Source organism: Lissotriton vulgaris, chromosome 5, assembly GCF_964263255.1.
Source record: "Lissotriton vulgaris chromosome 5, aLisVul1.2, whole genome shotgun sequence".
Classification (NCBI taxonomy): domain Eukaryota; kingdom Metazoa; phylum Chordata; class Amphibia; order Caudata; family Salamandridae; genus Lissotriton; species Lissotriton vulgaris.
The window spans coordinates 472716823-472738009 of NC_141693.1; the positions used below are offsets into that span (position 1 = coordinate 472716823).

Genomic DNA, 21187 nt, shown 5'->3' on the forward strand with positions numbered 1-21187 from the left:
TAATTAATACTTAAATAAAAGTGATTGTCATTTATAATGGCAATAGCTTAAACTTTTGTAAAAAACTTTTGTGAAGATTATGTTCAGTGTATTTTATTGTGACGAACATCCAAGAACAGAAGTGAAATATTAACATCTTTTTGTGACATTTGTAATAAAGCTTGAAACATTGAGAGAACATAATTGAACCAGTTGTTGTTGAATGGTTGCACAGATTGATGCTGTGATGGCGCAGTGGTGCTGAGTGATGCTGTGGTGCTGCTGAGTGATGCTGTGGTGCTGCTGAGTGATGCTGTGGTGGTGCTGAGTGATGCTGTGGTGGTGCTGAGTGATGCTGTGGTGATGCTGAGTGATGCTGTGGTGTTGCTGAGTGATGCTGTGGTGGTGCTGACTGGTGCTGTGGTGGTGCTGATTGGTGGTGCGGTGGTGGTGCTGAGTGATGATGTGGTGGTGCTGAGTGATGCTGTGGTGGTGCTGAGTGGTGCTGAGTGATGCTGTGGTGGTGCTGAGTGATGCTGTGGTGGTGCTGAGTGGGAGATGGGGAGAGGGAGAAAAAGTAGAGCAGGGAGAGGGAGAGGGGGAGAGATGAGAGAGAGAGGGGAGAGAGGAGAGAGAGACGGGGAGAGAGGAGAGGGAAGAGAGGGATAGGGAGAGAGGGAGAGGGAAGTGAGGGAAAGGGAGAGAGGGAGAGGGAAGTGAGGGAAAGGGAGAGAGAGAAAGGGAGAGAGGGTAGAGGGAGAGAGGGAGGGTAAGAAGAGAGGGGGAGGACAAGAGCGAAGGATGGAGGGGAGAGAGAGGGGAGGGAGAGAGAGAGGAGAGCAGGCAGAGGGGGGATGGGGAGAGGGAGAAAAAGGAGAGCAGGGGGAAGATAAAGAGGGAGAGAGGAGCGAGAGGGGGAGAGGAGAGAGAGAGTGAGAGGGTGAGAGAGGAGAGAGGAGAGAGGGAGAGGGAGAGGGAAGTGAGGGAAAGGGAGAGAGGTAGACGGAGAGAGGGAGAGTGAGGGGAGGGAGGGAGAGGGAGGACGAGAGGGAAGGAGGGAGAGGAGGGGAGATAGAAGGCAGAAACTGCCTGAGAAACAGACACAAAGAAGGAGTAAGAGAGAAAGGATGGCAGGCTTTGAGGAAGAAGAGTGAAGCAGACAGAGATCATGCGGTGAGAAACAGGAGGGGCAAAGGCAGATATGAAAGACGACGATCCCCCGAGCAGGTTAAGCTGCGGAGAGGCACAGACATAGATCAGGCAGAGCACGGGGAGAGGAGGGGCACAGAGAGACTGAAGGGCAGTGGCAGCTAGATTGTAGGTGCTATGAAAATAGGAGATAGTGAGTCTGAAAAAGGTACGAGTGGGCCAGAGAGATTGCGAGAGAGAAAGACGAGAGCAGACAATATGAAAGAAAGGGAGAGAAAGAGTAAGACAAACTGGAGGGAGACAACGAGAAGTTGGGGAAAAATGAATGCATGGGGCTAGCAAATGAGGGACTGGGAAGTACGTGATACAGACGAGATAGTGGTAGTAGATGGACGAGTTGAAATAAGTGATGGGCAAAAGGCAGTACAGTGAGACACAGGGAGAACGAAAGAGAAAGAAGAGGGCATCATTGGGTAAAAGTGACAGAGAGAGAGAGAGGCAAGAGGAAGTGTAAAGTTTGAGTCCAAGAGAGGAGAGATATACAGACAATAAAAGCATGGGTGCACAAACAGACACAGGCAAGAGATAGAATACTCTGGGAGAAATATAGCATTGAGAGATAGAGTGACAGCAATAAAAAGTCTAGGTGAGTGAATGGGAAACTCGGAATTCCAATATTTTAAGGGCAGAGTAGGAAAGAGACATGCATTAGACAGGCAATGTGGATGAGAAAAACGAAGATCAACGCACGAGAGGAATAGAGCAATAAAGACATTAAGTGGAGACAATGAGAAATGATAGAGAAATGTAAGTGCACCCACGGGAGAGACTGGGTGGGGCAGGACAGACAAAGTACGATACAGAAAAGAGACATGCATCATACAGAAGGGAAGGGGCAAAAAAGAGATAGAGACAGTAGAAAGAGATGGGCAAAAGGCAGTACAGTGAGAAAACAAAGATGAAAAAACATAGAAAAGGGTAGCGAAGCGAAAAGGAGGCTGGCAGAAGACAAACAACGGGTAAAATAAAAAAAAAGTTAAAATAAAAGGAGACACGGCCTGGAAGCCGTGAAACTGAAAGTACGGCCGGGCAGCCGTGAATAATTAGGGGAGTCTTTGATGCAGCAGGGGGCGGAGCGGAAGGAGCTGCTGGCGGCACCCAGCTGTGAGTGAGATGCAGAGCGTGAAGGGGTAAAACAGACAGAAGAGGGCCTGAGTGTCGCTCAACGATAGAGGAAGAGACAAGACAAGAGACGGGTCAGAAAGAGGAAGAGTACAATGAAACCAAAAGGATGACAGAAATAGTCAAGAGAGAGCAGTGCTGGAAGCGGGCTGGGCAGAAATGCGAGTCACGGCCATACTGAGACCGGAAAAAAAACAAGGCAGCGCTGGGAGGGGGGCTGGGCAGAAATGCGAGTCTCGGCCATACTGAGACCGAACAAAAACCAAGGCAGCGCTGAGAGGGGGGCTGGGCAGAAATGCGAGTCACGGCCTGGCGGCCGTGAAGTGTGAAGCAGAGGGCGGGAAAGCCCAGGAGCAAATGGGTCTGATGCAATTAAGCACGCTGGGGAAGCCTGTATGGGAAATGCGCGTGCTTGTGTGGTCACGTGATTTGCGTGAACTGTTGAAAATCCGCTTGAGAGTCTTTTGAGAGCCTTGGAAGAGCCTTTGGTGAGCCTTTGGTTTAAGTAGAGGTTTAGCTGCATTAGACTCGGATATTCATTCCTTGCGGAATGGAATAGGCGAGACCGAAAAAAGGGAAGGGGGTCAAAACATTGATTCCCCATGTTAATTCAAAAGCAAGAGCATGCAGTGGCACAAATAGTGTTGTATAAAACTGCCCTCACTCACACACAAATGTGTTTGACATGCTTCATCATCGGGTCTGCTTACAATACACCCTGGCGTAGCCACGCACAGGATGGAGCATAGGGTAGGGGAAGACAAACAACACAAAACAAACCTAATCGGTGCCAATTAAGTGACTGGGAACAATGATAGAGATGGTGCAGTGAAAAGTGACTAAAACTAACTTGGGGTATCCTATAATTAAACTTTATTCCAGAGTTCCCCGGCCAGGATCAAAATAGTGAAGGATGGTCGTGTTTAGAGCTATCTAGGTACTCCTAACACCCCTCCTTCAACTGCCGTGATTGTCAACATGTTTCAACCGTGCCAACATGCCCCCGTTAGGTTCAAACAGGTCTTCCTCAGGACTTCTGAGCCATTTTGTTAAGAGAACAGAAGTGGGTGTATCATCTCAAAAGTTTGTTGGGTCTCACATTCGTTAGATGTTGTGATTATTAGATCTCACACACTTGACTCCTTTGGTGCGGATACCCTTTCTACTTACATTGAAGCTTGTATATAACATTGAAGAGGGCGTATAGGATGAGGTTACACAGGGAGGGGGACTCCGCCCCACTCTGAAACGTCAGGAATGATGTAGACGCGTCCCACGTGATCGGGAAGTGAAACGCGGAAATGGGAAATATAACGCTCACAGAGCAGACTCACCTCCAACTACACGGTGGTGAGAGGCGAGCTTTAGGAGGAGCACCACCCTTGGAATAGTAAAGAGTTTTGTGGAAGGGCCTGATTTGTAGTTCTGTTTGTCTAACTTGTGATTGCAATTGACGTGGTTATCACTCTGTCTGTTCAGCTTAAATTCATGCAGAGTGTGACTACAGGGGGTCTCCCCTGGCCCTCTGCCATTTCGAGTTCGACTACTATATGAACTCGATGAGTTGAGACCAGGTTTTTGGCCTGAATACTATAACAAGATATGTGTCAGGTCATATGTTTTATTTTGAACTCGAGTAGGTTGATGTATGTGTGTGTGTTTGGCAACTGTTGATTTGCAGTAAGACTTGGTAATATATGTACATACCGTATTGGTTTCTCCTAATATTGGGGGGTGTCGTATTATTGGATACTACCCCTGGAAGACTAACACTGCATGAATATAATGCGTGATATTTGAATTTCGTCTTTTACCCCCTGCACCCTCCTATTTTTTGGATGGGTGATGTATATGAATGGGATTTTGATTCTCTAGCCTAATTCATATATGGGTTTGTTTTCCCTTGCAGTAATTGTACCTCACGCAAGGGGAATTTCCTCCACATGGAAGTATAGCTATGTGTTTTTGAGCCCCGACAATTGACCAAGAAAATGTAACAAGGGATGTTTCGACTGGGACTGGTAGAAGTCCTGAGGAAGAACGGTTTGACCCTAAACTGGGGGCATGTTGGCACAGTCGAAACATGTTGACAATCACAGCAGTTTAAGGAGGGATGTTAGGAGTACCTAGATAGCTCTAAACACGACCATACTTCACTATTTTTATCCTGGACGATGGACCCTGGAATAAAGTTTAATTATAGGATACCCTGTGTTAGTTGTAGTCACTTTTCACTGCACCATCTCTATCACTGTTCCCAGTCACTTGATTAGCGCCTATTAGGTTAGTTTTGTGTTGTTTGTCTTCCCCTACCCTATGCTCCATCTTGTGCCAAACAGAAAAAACAGCTGAACAGAGTTAAACCAAATTTGGCATATTGTATCAGTTATAGGTTTAAACCCAAAACAGACTAGCTTAGCTATTGCTTTATCAGACAGAGAAGTAGAAGAAGATCCAGTCAAATGTAATTCCTTTTATAACCAGTTCCCGTAGTCTCTCTAACAGGTAATTTTGGTACATTTTGTCAAATGTGCTCAACAAGACCAGTAAAAGAATTGCAGTGACACTGTTCTTGTTTCACCATTGTCTTCTAGTCATCCCTGATGAAGATTAGAGCGGATTCTGTGCTTCTCTCTGGGTGGAAACCAGTTTGGGGATCAGGGAACAAGTTGTTTTCTTGAAGGAGGTGCCATATATGAGTTAATTGTGCACTTTATAAATCCATTTCCCAAGATTTTAGCCATTCAAGATTGGTCTGTAACTGGCCAGGTGTTCAAAGTTAAGGGTATTTTTCTTGATGAGTGGTGGTATGCTAGATATATGGTTCTTATGGGAAGGTGCCTGATGACAGGGAGTTGTTGAAATGCTCATTACGGGACTTAGTGGTCATTGATGGCGGGAAGTTCATGGTGGGCAGGTGTCTGAAGGTGACCTGCTTGCCCACTAGCCTTGAACAGCTTGTGGAAATCTGAAGCTGAGAGTTGGTTGAAGGAAGCATGTGTTGGATCTCTGTTGGGATGGCCTATTCTTTTTATCTTGGCTTTGAATGGCTGCCAGTCTGCAAGCTGCAATTCTGGTGATTTGTGTTTAAATGTAGTTATATCACCTCAGCTTTGGACAGAAAGTGGTCTGTGATAGAGGTACAGATGTTGTGAGACTGATGGGTCTCTTATGATAGTGCTTTCGGGGTTTTTGGATTCTGTGAGGTTCAGTTGCATTTTCATTTAGGAAACTTGGTTCTAAAGACATTGTTTGAGTAGTGATTAGCTTTTTGCTTTCTTGAGGTAAGCTTTGTAGATACATTTCAGGTTTTGCAGGTAGGTTTTGTCAGGAATGGTTTCTTCCATTGGTGTTGAATTGTATCCATTTTTTTTTAATAAACTTTATTTTTGTAGCAGGAAGAACACGGATATCACCCCCCCAACTGTGTCCGTTGTAACTGAGATAACATTCCCCAACATGTACATTGCCACATCATGCCCTTTTTGCACCACAATATTTGTTACATCCGCCCTATGGTCGTAGTTTCGCACCACACCACCTCCCCCCTCCCAGCACTTCCCCACAGAACATTGCATTTCCAGTCTTTTCTTTTAACTTTCTCCTTGATGTTGTACACCTCCCCCCTCATGTCTTTACCAGGTCACATTTGGTCTCACTCCTGTCGTTGGCCCTCCATGCTCGGCCTATCACACCTCACTGCCCTCCCTCAAGACCATGGTATTGCCTCCATTTTGCCCAGACTCTCCGGAACTTTTTGGGGCACCCTCTCGCCTTATATGTTACCCTTTCTGCCACCATGTAGAGATCTAGGCCCCTTCTCCATTCCTCTATGTCCGGTGTCTCCGCGGCCCCCCAATGTTTTGCTATGTCCCTCTTGGCCACCACCAGTGCTAGCACCAGAAATATGAGTTGGTTGCGTGGTAGGTCTACTTCGTTCGTCATGCCCAACATCGCCAGTTTCGGATCTCGCTCTAATTCTATCCCTAGGACTTCCCCCAATTCCGTGAAAATGTGTGTCCAGTATATTTGTATTTTGTCGCACGACCATATAGTGTGGTAAAAGTCTCCTAGTTGTTGTTTACATCTGAGACACATGGGGTCTGTTATTTTCCCTGTTTTGAGGAGACGTACCCTATCAAAGTATGTCCTGTGGAGCACGTTCAGCTGAATGAGCCTCAGCCTCGACTTAATCGCTACCTTGCGTGGGTGCATCAGGACTATCTCCCAATCTAAATCTTCCATCTCGCCCACTTCCGCCTCCCATAATCCTCTTAGTTTTGTTAAGTCCCCCAGCATATTGTTAGTTAGTGTCTTGTATGTGAGCGAGACCGCCTGATGTGTTATCTGTTCCTGCAGGAGCCTACCTTCCAGTGGTGAGTATTCTGGCAAGTCCGTGAGTGTGATGTTTTGGGCTCTCCATGCATGTGCCAATTGTGTATGTTTGAAAAGTTGCGAGCAGTGTAGTCCATATTCCACTTGTAGCCTGTTGAACGACTTCAGTTCCCCCTTATATATGACATCTCCAATATGCGAGATGCCAATGTCGTCCCATCTTTGGAAACCCTTCAGTTTTTTTAATTCCGTCAGCCAATGGCAATGCCACAACGGCGTCTGTCTAGTTGGTCTCCCATCCCACCCCATACGTTTTGTCACTCGTGTCCATGCCCGTAATGTGATCAATGTCGCCGTAGGAGCGACCTCCGCATCTTTCCCCCGAATTGTATCCATTTGTGATATGACTTTTTATTCTTCTTCATTGATCCAATGTTATTTGTGCTGTTTCTTAGGATGCATAGATATTTAAGAGGCTTTGGTGAACCAATTGTACAGCTGCTTTTATTAGGTTGAGCTTTGAGAGTGTCGAAAGGTGAAAGTTGTGTTCCAAGAGATCACGTTTGTTTCAGTACCTGCAGGTGTTTGACTTTAATGTTGTGCTGACATTTGTTTTTGTAGAGAAGATTAGCATGAACAATGTTAGATGGTGGGTTCTCCACAATGTAGGCCTGTTTTGTATGATCATGATGAGTTCAGGTGGGGCGAAGATTGTGTAAAGTGTGTGGCCGGCTGTGTGTTTACCTATAGTGTTCAGCTAAGAGAAGCTGAAAACTTCCAGGTTTGGGGCAATGGTTCTTGGCTGTTCATGGGAAGATTTAGTAAACCAGGTGTTTGTGATGGTGTCCAGGAAGGCCTCTGTGAAAGCTTGATTTTTCAGCAATGGTCTGTAGATGGACAGAATGGCACATGAAACAAGCATTTACAATGCAATAGGTCTCGCAGCATTAAAGTTAGAGTTTTTGGCATTGTATATAACACTCTTTTGCATAAATTCTTTGTTATAGTCTATATTGATGTTTGATGATTATTTGAAAGTTGCTACTTGTTGTTGAATAGCTAGCAATGCTGTCAAACATATTTATAGTCATGTTTTTTTTCTGCGTTTGTTAGTTAGTATTGTAATAGTGAACAATGTTATTCATATTTGTGTTGTAGAGTGCAGGGCGCTGTAGAGTGCAGGGCGCTGCGGTGCGCTGTAGAGTGTGGTGGTGCGCTGTAGAGTGTGGTGCGCTGTAGAGTGTGGTGCGCTGTAGAGTGCGGTGTAGAGTGCGGTGCGCTGTAGAGTGCGCGGTGCTGCGGGGCGCTGTCGAGCGCAGGGCACTGTAGAGTGCAGGGCGCTGCGCGGCGCTGTAGAGTGCGGGGCGCTGTAGAGTGCGGGGCGCTGCAGGGCGCTGTAGAGCGCGGGGCGCTGCAGAGTGCGGGGCACTGCGGGCGCTGTAGAGTGCGGGGCGCTGTAGAGTGCGGGGCGCTGTAGATTGTGGGGCGCTGTAGAGTGCGGCGCTATAAATCTTTAAAAAGCCAGCTGCCCCTGAACAAGTAAGAACGAAACTGAAACTTACAAACTGCAACATCCTAACGAACTGTGGAAGCGCGTGAGTAAATCTGATTTTGCCGGGGCGCTGTAGAGTGGCGGGCGCTGTAGAGTGGCGGGCGCTGTAGAGTGGCGAGTGCTGGGTGCTGTAGAGTGCGGGGCGCTGTAGAGTGTGGGGCGCTGCGAGGCGCTGTAGAGTGCGGGCGCTGTGGGGCGCTGTAGAGGGCGGGGCGCTGTAGAGGGCGGGGTGCTGCAAGGGGCTGTAGAGTGCGAGGTGCTGTGGGGCGCTGTAGAGTGCGGGGGGCTGCGGGGCGCTGTAGAGTGCGGGGCGCTGCGGGGCGCTGTAGAGTGCGGGGCGCTGCGGGGCGCTGTAGAGTGCGGGGCGCTGTAGAGTGCGGGGCGCTGCGGGGCGCTGTAGAGTGCGGGGCGCTGCGGGGCGCTGTAGAGTGCGGGGCGCTGCGGGGCGCTGTAGAGTGCGGGCGCTGTACAGTGTGATGCGCTGCGGGGCGCTGTAGAGTGCGGGCGCTGCGGGGCGCTGTAGAGTGCGGGGCGCTGCGGGGCGCTGTAGAGTGCGGGGCGCTGCGGGGTGCGTAGAGTGCGGGGCGCTGCGGGGCGCCGTAGAGTGCGGGGCGCTGCGGGGTGCTGTAGAGTGCGGGGCGCTGTAGAGCTCGGGGCGCTGCGGGGCGCTGTAGAGTGCGGGGCGCAGCGGGGTGCTGTGGGGTGCTGTAGAGTGCGGGGTGCTGCGGGACGCTGTAGAGTGCGGGGTGCTGCGGGACGCTGTAGAGTGTGGGGTGCTGCGGGACGCTGTAGAGTGCGGGGTGCTGCAGGGCGCTGTAGAGTGCGGGGTGCTGCAGGGCGCTGTAGAGTGCGGGGTGCTGCAGGGCGCTGTAGAGTGCGGGGCGTTGTAGAGCGTGGGGCGCTGCGGGGCACGCTGAAGACTGCGGGGCGTTGTAGAGTGCGGGGCGCTGCGGGGCGCGGTGCGCTGTAGAGTGCGGGCGCTGTAGAGTGCGGGCAGTGCTTAATTTGTGCCAGTGCTTGCTGATGCTTAACATCGGCACTTAATTATCAGGGCCGGGTCTACACGAGTTTAGTGCCCTTAATTTATTTTATAGTATTACGTGGCGCACAGAGTGAGTGCAGCACTGCTGTTCTACGTCATACGTCATAAGTGTTGTGCTGTTGTTACTGTAGAGTTATGTTCATTAAGTACTGTCTGCTTCACGACTAAGTCACAGCACACGCTTTTCACTTACTTTGTATTTCAGTCTAACAATGATCAATCTCATTATCTCGACGACGTGTTGAATGCAGAGGCTGCAGCTCAATGTTGCCAGCCCAGTGGGCGGGACACTGAGTTGGGCAGGGCTTTGGTGAAGGTCTTCTGCGGGGGTTGGGGCTGTGCGCGGCAGCAGGCAGCGTGCGCAGATATTTTTTTAGAGTGAATGCGCGCGCATATGCTGCTTTGTCACCACGCCCCAGCATACCCGCATGGCCTTTCACCTCACCTAGTCATCATCGTGGACGGCCGCCCTTGCTCCCTCTGTGTAGTGAGAAGTGAGCGCGATCTGAACGACGTTGGTGGTTATACCAAAATTACAACCAGTCAGGCAGCACAGCTTCAGGTGAGGCAAGGCCTGGTGGTAGGCCTAATCATCAGTTAAAAATAAATAAAGGTACGCAGCAGCACGTACCAGTGAGGGCGAGGCTGCGGCCCTGCCCTGATCAGTTAATGAAGCTGCGCAGCAGTCTGCCTAACAGAGTCGAGTAATGATTGTAATCCCGAGTGAGTGAGAGTCCGACTGTTTAATGTATTTTTTGATTCGACTGATAATAATATGTTGATTGAGTGTGGCGTGCCTGTGGGTGATTATGATTATTTGCTGATGACGATGGCGTGGCCCGGACGCCCGGTGGCCACGGGCCCTTAGTTTGATGTTGTGGTTGGATTCTGTTTTAGTTTCCATTTTACAAGTCTGTGGGTGACGGCAGTGGCGGTTTCTGCTCGAGGGCGTCGGGGCTCCGCCCCCTTTAATTTCACCCCCAGCCATGTTACAAAATAAGTTGTTTGTTCACACTATATTAGTTTTATTTATTCGAAATAAAACACTTACATGCAATGCTTCTTGCTGGCTGAGAGGCTGCTGCACTCTGGGACGCAGGTGCATCTTCTGTTTCTGCTGATTTAAACATGCTGCCCCTGGTGGTCGGACCAGACTCGAGAGTATTTGCCGGGTGGCTGATCTCACATCCCTGTGAGGTCATCACTCGGCAAAGTCAGGGCCTTTCAGACCAGTCTCCACCCCCTGAAGACGTGAGTGTACAATTTGCCCTGGGCGTCTTAGACAGAAGCCCTATAATGCAGGGGCCTCACGTCAATCAGGGAGTAGATACAACGGTCACCCCACCCTTTCTCAACACGACACAAGCAGGTGGATCCCTCCCTGTGACGATCTGGAAAAGGGTGGGGTTGAGGCTACAGGCAGACAGAAAGCAGAGAATTGGAGTCTGCGCAGTCTGTCACTTTTGAAGACACTGCGCAGACTCGAGGTGTCTGCTTCGTGCTTCTCACGCTGCCGTTATGCAGGACGCCATTTCCAGCTCCAGACTCGTGGTTTCGGGAGAGGCTGTGTGTGCACTGCAGATGGCCTGTGAAGATTAAAGGAATCACTTGAAGGCTTGCAGCTTTCCTCAAGTTCCGACGAGCAGGTATGTAAAACAAAAGGCGTAGCAGCCCCCATGGGAAAACAAGTAAGCAATTTCTCGGGCCTGCCCTGTTTAAAGTTTTTCGCATTAACTTCTCTTTACTGCTGCTTCAACTCCCGAAGCATTAAAATGAATGACACCTGCTCTTTTTTCATGGCGACAGCAATTAATACGTTTATTCTTTATGTGCAGCTCCCATACTCCTCGTTTTCCTCACAGCCGCTCCTGTAAAGTTAAAAGTGCAGTGTCATTTGGTGATCAGAGGCCTCTGCAGTGCTCAGTATGCTAACGAAGGGACTAATTCTCATGCACCAATATATTTGGTGAAACCTCATGGACTGGTTATTGATGGATTCACTAATACTTTAGTATTCCAGATTTCCGGTCCTCCTCAGACATGGCGATTTACTGATGCATTTAAGATTTCTGGCAGTGACATTGATAGAAGTGTAAATCTATTGTATAACGAAATATCGCATTTTCTATGCGTTGTCACACCCGTGGTGGTGAAAACATTAAGATTTATTTTGTGTATTAGTACATTTAACAAACTGTACAGTCGCCTGAACTAATTCTATTACACCCACTTTCCATGAAAGCTGTTTACTCGTAATTTTCAAAGGCCTTATGATTATAAAGGCAAGTGGCTGATTTAGAGCTTCAATACTCTTTCCCTGTTGGAATCATAAGGTAGGAATTAAAACAAGCACTGTTTATTTTACAGATATCGTGACTGCATTTTACAGCAGAACCACATTCATAAACCAAATGCCAACAACTTGTGAGTGGATGGGCAGGATAACTTAAGCGTTGATACTTTTAGAGTGCAACACACTTTTGCAGAATTTCTGTGATAGCTGAAGTCTTTTGAAATATAATAGCTGTAATTAATCCTGTGATAAGCATCCCTGAGTTGGTGGGTAACGTGCTTTCTGGCACTTTAATTGAAAGACTGTTGAGTAAACACACCCTGGTTAGAGCACAGTGCCCCATTTCAACAAATGGAATAAATAGACATTCAGAGAGAACGGATTTTAGATTTCTGATTTTGTGTGATTGCTAATAATATAAACAGCCTTGCCTGCACGTGCTCATTGCTATTAATCTACCTGGTGTTGAAGAGTTATCTGTATAGGCTGTGCATGGAGCTGTCAGTAAGTTGTGGTACTAGCTCTCTATTAAGCTGTCCCATAGCTGCTCACTTGGCTACTATAGTCTGTGTGAGAGGCTCGCTAAGCTTTCACTTATTTTGATATTAAAGCTGTGCGTTGAATGTGAATTGCTTTCTTTTTGCTGTACTGTGTCCTTCAGATTAACATATTACATGCATTTGCCAACTCCACAACAGCTCCTATAATACAGTTATAAGACACAATCTGCCCATTGTTTGAGGGTCTAGATCTCGCTGGTGGCAGGTAACTTTAGTCAAAGTGCATTTACTATTCATTTATCATAGGACACATCCAGCTAGTACTTAAAAACTGATTTTGGGTTATATAACTAGATGTATACTTGAGAAGTCTAACTGTTAATCAATTAGCTTTGAGCAAATAACTGTTTTGTTTGATTTCTCCATTATGTTCTTTGATTAACCATGAAAATAATTTACACATCCTCTGTTGAAGCTTTTGCTGCATAAAGTGCCAAGCGAGCGTGATAATTTTCTTTTGCACAGCCATGCTTTCTCAGCAGCATGGTACCTGGCTGTTTGTTGTCTCTCAAAAGCCTTTTACTTCAACAGAGTTTGTTTGCTTCTGCTCATCACCACTATTATTGTGCTCAATTCTTAGCTGATTTCCTATGACATTTTTACTCTGCAGTGCATAAATATGACAAATGAATGGCTTCCATTAAGTTGGAAACAACTAAGATAAAAAACCTCACCTATTTTATAAAAAAATAATTACCAAAAGATTTGCATAGGGAATTGTGACTAGGGTCCCAAAAATGCATGCCCCCTAACGTTAACACCCCCCCCCCCGCCCAACTTGAACCCACCACTCTCAAATTTCACCAGCCGCCACTGGGTGACGGTGACCTAACCACAAGACCGAAGGCTGAGTGTATGATGCCAATTTAGGACCATATTCCACATATTACCGATTATGTATTTTTAAATTATTATTTTGGGGTAGTTACCTAACTTTATTCTTCAAATTGCACTTAACAATTGGCACTGGTGGTTGTAATTAGACTATATAAGTAGTTTACCTTTCTTTTATGAATAAACATTTGATAAAAAATAATGTAAATCTGAGATGACACTGGCAGTCGCAAGTTGAGCGCTGTGAGCTCCGAGCCACCTAGCTCGAATCCCTCTTCATCCTTTATGGTATATAACGTGCATGCATCACCCTGCCATTCAGGACCCCTAAAGAAAAGGGGGCGTTGCTGATCCTGAGGGGGCCCAGACTTGGGTGTGCAGTACCCTGAGGGTGGACCGAGTGCAGTAGGACTGGAAGGTTGCCCAGGTCCTGCTGGTGAGAGGGAGGAGCTCAGCTGCCCTGGACATGCGTCGTGCTGTGCGGCCTCCGAGGCGTCGCAATCTGACCAGCCTGCAGGTATCGCACACATGAGGAGGGAGCTGTCAGTGCGCAATTACACATGTGGACATATCTAGACATGGCCACTAAATCGAAATACTCAAAAGATTTCCATGAGTACGCCTGGAACCCTGCAACAGTTGTCCAGACGTTCCAGGGAAAATGCATGTGAATTCCCAAAAATCGATAATTTGCACCCATGTGCAGCTGTAAAGTGCGGGGCGCTGTAGGGTGCGGTGCGCTGTAGGGTGTGGTGCGCTGTAGGGTACGGTACGCTGTAGGGTGCGGGGCGCTGTAGGGTGCGAGGCGCTGGAGAGTGCGGGGCGCTGGAGAGTGCAGTGTGCTGTGTACTGTAGAGTTGTGTGCTATAGAGTGCAGTGTGCTGTGTACTGTAGAGTTGTGTGCTATAGAGTGCAGAGTGCTGTGTGGCGAGTGCTGGGCACTATTAAGTACAGAGCGCTGCAGAGTGCAGGGCGCTGCAGAGTGCGGGGCGCTGTAGAGTGCATGGCGCTGTAGAGTGCGGGGCGCTGTAGAGTGCGGGGCGCTGTAGGGCACTGTAGAGTGCGGGGCGCTGTAGAGTGCGCTGTAGAGTGCGGGGCGCTGGGGTGCGCTGTAGAGTGCGGGGCGCTGGGGTGCGCTGTAGAGTGCGGGGCGCTAGGGTGCGCTGTAGAGTGCGGGGCGCTGGGGTGCGCTGTAGAGTGCGGGGCGCTGGGGTGCGCTGTAGAGTGCGGGGCGCTGGGGTGCGCTGTAGAGTGCGGGGCGCTGGGGTGCGCTGTAGAGTGCGGGGCGTTGTGGTGCGCTGTAGAGTGCGGGCGCTGTAGAGTGCAGGGCACTGCGGGGCGCTGTAGAGTGCGGGGCGCTGCGGGGTGCTGTAGAGTGCGGGGCGCTGTCGAGCGCGGGGCGCTGTAGAGTGCAGGGCACTGCGGGGCGCTGTAGAGTGCGGGCGCTGTCGAGTGCGGGGCGCTGTCGAGTGCGGGGCGCTGTCGAGTGCAGGGCGCTGTCGAGTGCAGGGCGCTGTAGAGTGCAGGGCACTGCGGGGCGCTGTAGAGTGCGGGGCTCTGTAGAGTGCGGGGCGCTGTAGAGTGCGGGGCGCTGTAGAGTGCGGGGCGCTGCGGTGCGCTGTAGAGTGCGGGGCGCTGCGGTGCGCTGTAGAGTGCGGGGCGGTGCGGAGCGCTGTAGAGTGCGGGGCGCTGCGGAGCGCTGTAGAGTGCGGGGCACTGTAGAAAGCAGGGCGCTGTAGAAAGTGGGGCGCTGTAGAGTGCGGGGCGCTGTAGAGCGCTGTAGAGTGCGGTGTGCTGTAGAGTGCGGTGCGCTGTAGAGTGCGGGCGGTGCGCTGTAGAGTGCGGGGGGTGCGCTGTAGAGTGCGGGGCGGTGCGCTGTAGAGTGCGGGGCGCTGCGGTGCGCTGTAGAGTGCGGGGCGCTGCGGTGCGCTGTAGAGTGCGGGGCGGTGCACTGTAGAGTGCGGTGCGCTGTAGAGTACGAGGCGCTGCGGTGCGCTGTAGATTGTGGGGCGCTGCAGTACGCTGCGGTGCGCTGTAGAGTGTGGGGCGCTGCGGTGCGCTGCGGTGCGCTGTAGAGTGCGGGGCGCTGTAGAAAGCGGTGCGCTGTAGAGTGCGGGGCGCTGCGGTGCGCTGTAGAGTGCGGTGCGCTGTAGAAAGCGGGGCGCTGTAGAAAGTGGGGGGCGCTGTAGAGTGCAGCGCGCTGTAGAGTGCGGGGTGCTGTAGAGTGCGGGGCGCTGCGGGGTGCTGTTGAGCGCGGGGCGCTGTAGAGTGCAGGGCACTGCGGGGCGCTGTCGAGTGCGGGGCGCTGTCGAGCGCGGGGCGCTGTCGAGTGCGGGGCGCTGAGAGCGCGGTGCGCTGTAGACCGTGGTGCGCTGTACAGCGCGGGGCGCTGTAGAGTGCAGGCGCTGTAGAGTGCGGAGCGCTGTCGAGTGCAGGGCGCTGCGGGGCGCTGTCGAGTGCGGGGCGCTGCGGGGCGCTGTCGAGCGCGGGGCGCTTTAGAGTGCATGGCGCTGCGGGGCGCTGAAAACGCGGTGCGCTGTAGAGCGTGGTGCTCTGTAGAGCGCGGGGCGCTGAAGAGTGCGGGCCCTGTAGAGTGCGGGGCCCTGTAGAGCGCTGTAGAGTGTGGGGCGCTGCGGTGCGCTGTAGAGTGCGGTGCGCTGTAGAGCGCGTTGCGCTGTAAAGTGTGGGGCGCTGTAGAGCGCGCTGTACAGTGCGGTGCGCTGTAGAGTGCGTGGCGCTGTAGAGTGCGGGGCGCGGCGGGGCGCTGTAGAGTGCGGGGTGGTGTAGAGTGCGGGGCGCTGTAAAGTGCGTGGCGCTGTAGAGTGCAGGGCGCTGCGGTGCGCTGTAGAGTGCGGTGCGCTGTAGAGTGCGGTGCGCTGTAGAGTGCGGGGCACTGCGGGGCGCTGTAGAGTGCGGGGCGCTGCAGGGCGCTGCCGAGCGTGGGGTGCTGAGAGCGCGGGCACTGTAGAGTGCAGGGCACTGCGGGGCGCTGTAGAGTGCGGGGCGCTGTAGAGTGCGGGCGCTGCGGGGCGCTGAGAGCGCGGGGCGCTGTAGAGTGCGGGGCGCTGTAGAGTGCGGGGCGCTGCGGTGCGCTGTAGAGTGCGTGGCGCTTTAGAGTGCAGGGCGCTGCGGGCGCTGTCGAGTCTGGGGCGCTGTAGAGTGCAGGGCGCTGCGGGGCGCTGTCGAGTGCAGGGCGCTGTAGAGTGCAGGGCGCTGCGGGGCGATGTAGAGCACAGGGCGCTGTGAGTGCAGGACTATGTGTTTTTAAAGGGATAGGAGCGTTTAAAAACATAATATTACGTGTATAGTGCTCAGCAGAAAACCATGGCGCCAAAAAATAATGAAAAGCCAGCTTCATAAATAATGAGCATGTTCATTACAAGGCAGTTTGCAAATAATAATTTAAAGCCTGCTTTGGAAATAATGCTAACAGCGAGCATGTTATTCACAAGCCAGATTTACAGATAATGGTCACAGCAGGCGTGTTCATTCAAAGCCAGCCTCGGGGAAAACGAAACTAATGAAAAGCGAAACTGACACTGCACACACAGCAAGCAGCGCGCTCCCGAGGTGAAATCTGACAATGAACAGGCGCGCGTCTGGCTGCTGTCCACATTCCCAAATACGGGTAACATTAGGTCTGGAGCAGACACCATCAATGCTCACGCATTGAGGGTTAGGTCTGCTCGACCTAAAAATAGCACAGTGTGCAGAGGACCTGCAGGAATTTACAGTCTGTCAAGAGTATGTCTTCAAAGTTGGCGATTTGAAGTGATTTTTTGACTGTCATCTATAAAACTCCACTGCCTTTTCCCGACAGTTACATTCATGGTTTTAATATCTTGGCGCAGTGGCCTCGTAGGACGCTTATTGTTAAGGTGTTGTCTCCAGGCAAATTTCAGTTATGATTAGTACATCTGGTTTTGAATTTCTTATTGGATTGAAAATATTTTGCCGGTTCTCTTATTTAGCATGGGTAGGTAAGAAAGCAGCTCAAATGAGAGGGTATGTGAAAGGATGCTGATGGTGAATAGGAAAAGGCATTAGCAGAGGGTGTAACTGGTGGGGGAAGAGAAGGGGTTTGGCTAGGTCGGGGGAGAGATTGAAGCTAGCAGAGAGAGACGATGAACTTGAGGAAGAGGGGTGGAAAAACGATCTTCCTCAAAGCAGTAGATTACAGACTTCACTGTTAGTGGATGTAGACAAGGTGGGAGGTGTTTGTTAACCTTTGCGGAGATAGGAGGTGGGTTACCAGGTGCAGTGAGCATAGCCTGTCGTGATTTGGGCACTAGAAGCAGTAAAGGTGAGAAGGAGGGAGAGGTGATGTGGCACAGTGTTACCTTTCTTTTATGTTGCATGTCTGTAGTGAGTGCACATGTTGGCTGTCGGGTGGGGTGGAGGATAAGAGCCTTAGACAAGAGTCAGTGCCCGAAAGGCAGCATTGGATGTTATGCAAGATCTGGGCATTATGCTGGTTAGGAGGACCTCAGATGATGTGTAGAAGGCTCGTAATCACTTAATGGGTAAAATAGGAGGTATATGTAGTTGGGATGTTATTAAGGTGAAAGATGATCTGAGTTGGTTTAGAAATAGCGATCAGAAGAGTTGACGTGGGAAGGTGAGGGAAGATGATAAAGGAGGAAGAAAAGGTGAGAGAGAGTGAGGGAGGGAGAGAAGTCGATAGAGGAATAGGGAGGGAGAGAAAGTGATGGAGGAGAAGGGAAAGAGAAGGTAGGAAAGAAGTTGTAGGGGTAAGTCTAGGGAGTAACCAAAAGGTGTTTTAGATTGAGGTGTGAGGAGGATTCAGGACAGGACTGTTTGTGGCTATGGAAGGGTGTTAGTGGCTGAATGGGGGCTAGGAGATGGGAGAAGAGTGATGCATTCGTTCAGATGAAAGAGATGGCGAAGATAGCAAAGTAATGTTGGAGGCCAAGAGGTGGGAAGGAGATTGAATAGTACAAGCTGCGTTAGGGAGGGCATGGAGGGTGTTAGTCTGAGAGGTGGGCAGGAGAGAAGGATTTAGGAGGAAGAAGATGGGTAATTAGAGGGTGAGACTTGGAGAGGAGTCAATAGAGGAGAGATAGGGGTACTGAGGAGAGGCAGAGGTGCAGAGAGCAAGGTGCAAAGCTGTTTGCGAAGATCGTAAGGTTGTATTATTAGGAGAGTAGAAATGATCTTACAGTGTTTCAATAGTTTAGATGAGGGAAGTAAGCAGGTGGGCACCGTGTGAAAGAGAGAGTTACCTTCAAAAGGTGGTGGATGATATCAGGGAGGAAAGGGAGTGGTCAAGATGGGTGGACTGTGGTTAGCTTGAAGGAAAGAGTAGAGGGCGATTATGTGACTTTGGCTAGGAGGAGACACAGAGGCCGAAGTAGTTAGTCATGGTGTCTTTTGTGAATGGACGGAAGATAAAATTAGGAAGGTGGAGAAAGAGGTGAGCGAAGTGTTAGTGTGAACAGGAAAAGTCTTTCAGTGAAGTGTCTGAGGAAAAGGCATCTCTGAGATGAGATACATAGCTTTCATCTAGATTGGCTCAGAGATATTTGTCATGAGAAGGAAGTCAGACATTATGTAGGTGCAACCCTAGAAAGACACAGTTTCCAAAAAACACTATTTAATAGATTATGAAGTCAGCTAAGAGGCACGTAGGTGCAACCCAAGGAAGAGATGGCTTCTAGTAACAGCCAGGAGATATAGAAGACTATGGAGTCACCCAGGAGCAATGTAGATGCAACCCCAGAGAGATGCTGCTTCTAAAGAAACACCAGGAGATTAGGAGAATATGGAAGGCACAGCTTCCATAGCCACAGGGAGAGTGGAGAGGCAATGGAATACACCATTTCCATAAACCCATCAGGAGATTGTGGAGACTATGTAGTCATTCAGGGGTGAGGTAGGGGCTAACCCAGCAAAATGCAGCTTCCAGAACCACCAAGAGATTTAGAAGACTATGAAAGATCAGCTTTAAAACTCACCTGGAGGTAACTATGGAATCACAGAGGAATTATGTGGGTGCAACTTGAGGAAGATGCAGCTTACGTAGAATCCACCCGCCACTGTAAGAGGCTCGGGGAATAGTGAAGCCCTGATGAGGGGCTGGCCAGGTCAACAGGAGCTCTCGCTTCCGTTGGCAGAGGACCGCTTGTCATATTTTGAGATCCTGGTCTGCTTGGCTGGCATCTCACTGCATTCCAAACAATGATTAGTGTGGCCGTTGATCTGAAGGCAGAACACTTTTCCAAGCAAGCACCAAGCTGTTTTGGCCCTGCTCTGCAGAGTTTATTGTATTTAAAAAAACAAAAACTCCCAAAATCGGAGTCGCAGAGGGTTTTCTTCCTCACGTTGGATCACTCTTGTTCACTCACTCTGTCAAACTTTAGATGACCCCTTCTGGAAACATCAGCACAACATATTTGTAACTCCACGAAGACACATCTTCCACAAAACCCCCAGGAGACTTGAGATGGAGTTGAGTAAACCTTCATGGGGAGTTAATAATTGGTAATGAAGAAAGGAAAGGAGATCTGGCCTTGGACCCATTGCATACCCTAGTAGAGCTAAATAGGGAATCAACCGTAACCTTTCTGATACCCTTACCACAATGCCCATACTGCACGCCCAGGATGGAGAGTTGGAATAGACTTGGCGAGTACAATCACCAGTGGGGGGGGGGGGCTTGAGCAGATGGCTGATTCAGCTTGTGGTGCAGAGGACATATGGCAAACTCGAGTGCACTGATCAGAAGACAGGAGGCAGATCCGCTCCAAGACAACGTGAGGTGAAGGGCTGCAGGTGACTCAGCAAAGCCTTATAAATTATCCATGCTGAAGAAAAAGGAGGAAGAACATGAGCAGAATAGCCATATTTAAAAATCAAATGGTACTCTAGGATGTACACATATGAACCACATATTTTAATGTTCTAGCCATAGTAGTGCAACAGGGTTGGAACCTAAAATGTACCCAAATGCACACCAGTTAGATACAAACAAACCCACCAAGTGGGGGTTTCTAAGGTTTTCCTTCTTGCCTAGTCACAAGTGTAGTAGTCAAGGGAAGGATGTTACAAACCTGGAACTCTTACCAGCGCTGTCTCAGAATTTGCTGATTGAGCTGTTGTTGAGAGAGTTGACTAAGTGGGTTCGAAGGGGCTAGACTTGAGGGCTGAGTCGGCTGCTGCTGCTCAGGACCAAAGGAAAACTTGAGTGCCCTGTCCTTGAGATGGCGGTTGGGTCAACTCCCATGCAGAGATTTTTGAAAGCCTGCAGGGGATTCAGCAAATTCCTGAACTGTGAGTTAGTCAGCCACAACTGTGGGCAGAAACTGAAAAAACATATAGATCAGGGAAGCAGATTCAAAAACAAATGGTACTTTAGTAAACCACTTTGATCGACAATAAATCAACACATTTTGTTTTCTAACAATATTAGTGCCACTACTGTGGGACCTAAAAAATGCATGCACACCAGGGAGTCACGTATATAATCTCTGTGGGAGGGGGTTCTCTTTTGGGCAGGGATTTCGGTGGGTCAAAGGTCTGTTTGAGGCTGAAGACTATTTTATCTCCTTTGACAATGGGGGTCTATATGAAGAGCTTGAGCCTCTGTAGGTTAAGGGTGATCTCTACGGGATACAGATCTCATTTTGACTAACGCTATATGTTTCTTTAGAAGGATCTCATGGTGTGCATTTCTCTTGTCCTTGGTATTTCCGCAGCTGGAAGAGGAGCGGGCGTTCCTGCTGGGGCAAAAGCAGGAAGTGGAGCAGGAGAAGGCCTGCATCCGTGATGAACTGGTGCGCTTGGAGCAGGAGAAACTGGACCTCGACACAGAGCGTCATGGATTGGATCACTCGCTGCAGGCAGTGGAGCAGAGTCGTGAGACGCTGCAGCAGGACCTCCTTTCCATGCAAAAAGAGAGGGCACAGCTGAAAGAACAGCTGGGGCAGGTAAAGGGGAATGGGGAGGCAGACTCAGTGCTGGGGTTTGGCTGCTATTTGCAAAGTAGAGCTGTGAATCAAAGACCTTCAGTGATAGTGGGCACATCAGGACCATTTTACATAGTCTCACCATAATTTATATTTATAAGCGTACTTTGCTCCCAAAAGTCTATCAAGCAGAGGCATGATATTTAGCATCTCATTAAAAGAGATGCGTTTTTAAGAGTTTTCGAAACAGATCTTCACGGAGTGTGAAAGGGAGATTATTCCATAATGTAGCTACTCTGTGGGAACCGCTTCACCCCTTCTTTGATCTTTACGGGT

The 21187-nt window shown here is 49.8% G+C and overlaps 1 protein-coding gene across 3 annotated transcripts in view; it reads left to right on the forward strand.

The window, feature by feature from the left end:
- Nucleotides 1–21187, forward strand: part of CROCC (ciliary rootlet coiled-coil, rootletin) — a 463946-nt gene that overhangs the window by 210295 nt on the left and 232464 nt on the right. For all 3 annotated transcript variants that reach the window (XM_086921919.1, XM_086921920.1, XM_086921921.1), the window contains one exon: nt 20642–20872. In XM_086921919.1, the coding sequence (XP_086778045.1) occupies nt 20642–20872 (231 nt within the window). The remainder of the gene's footprint in view (nt 1–20641; nt 20873–21187) is intronic.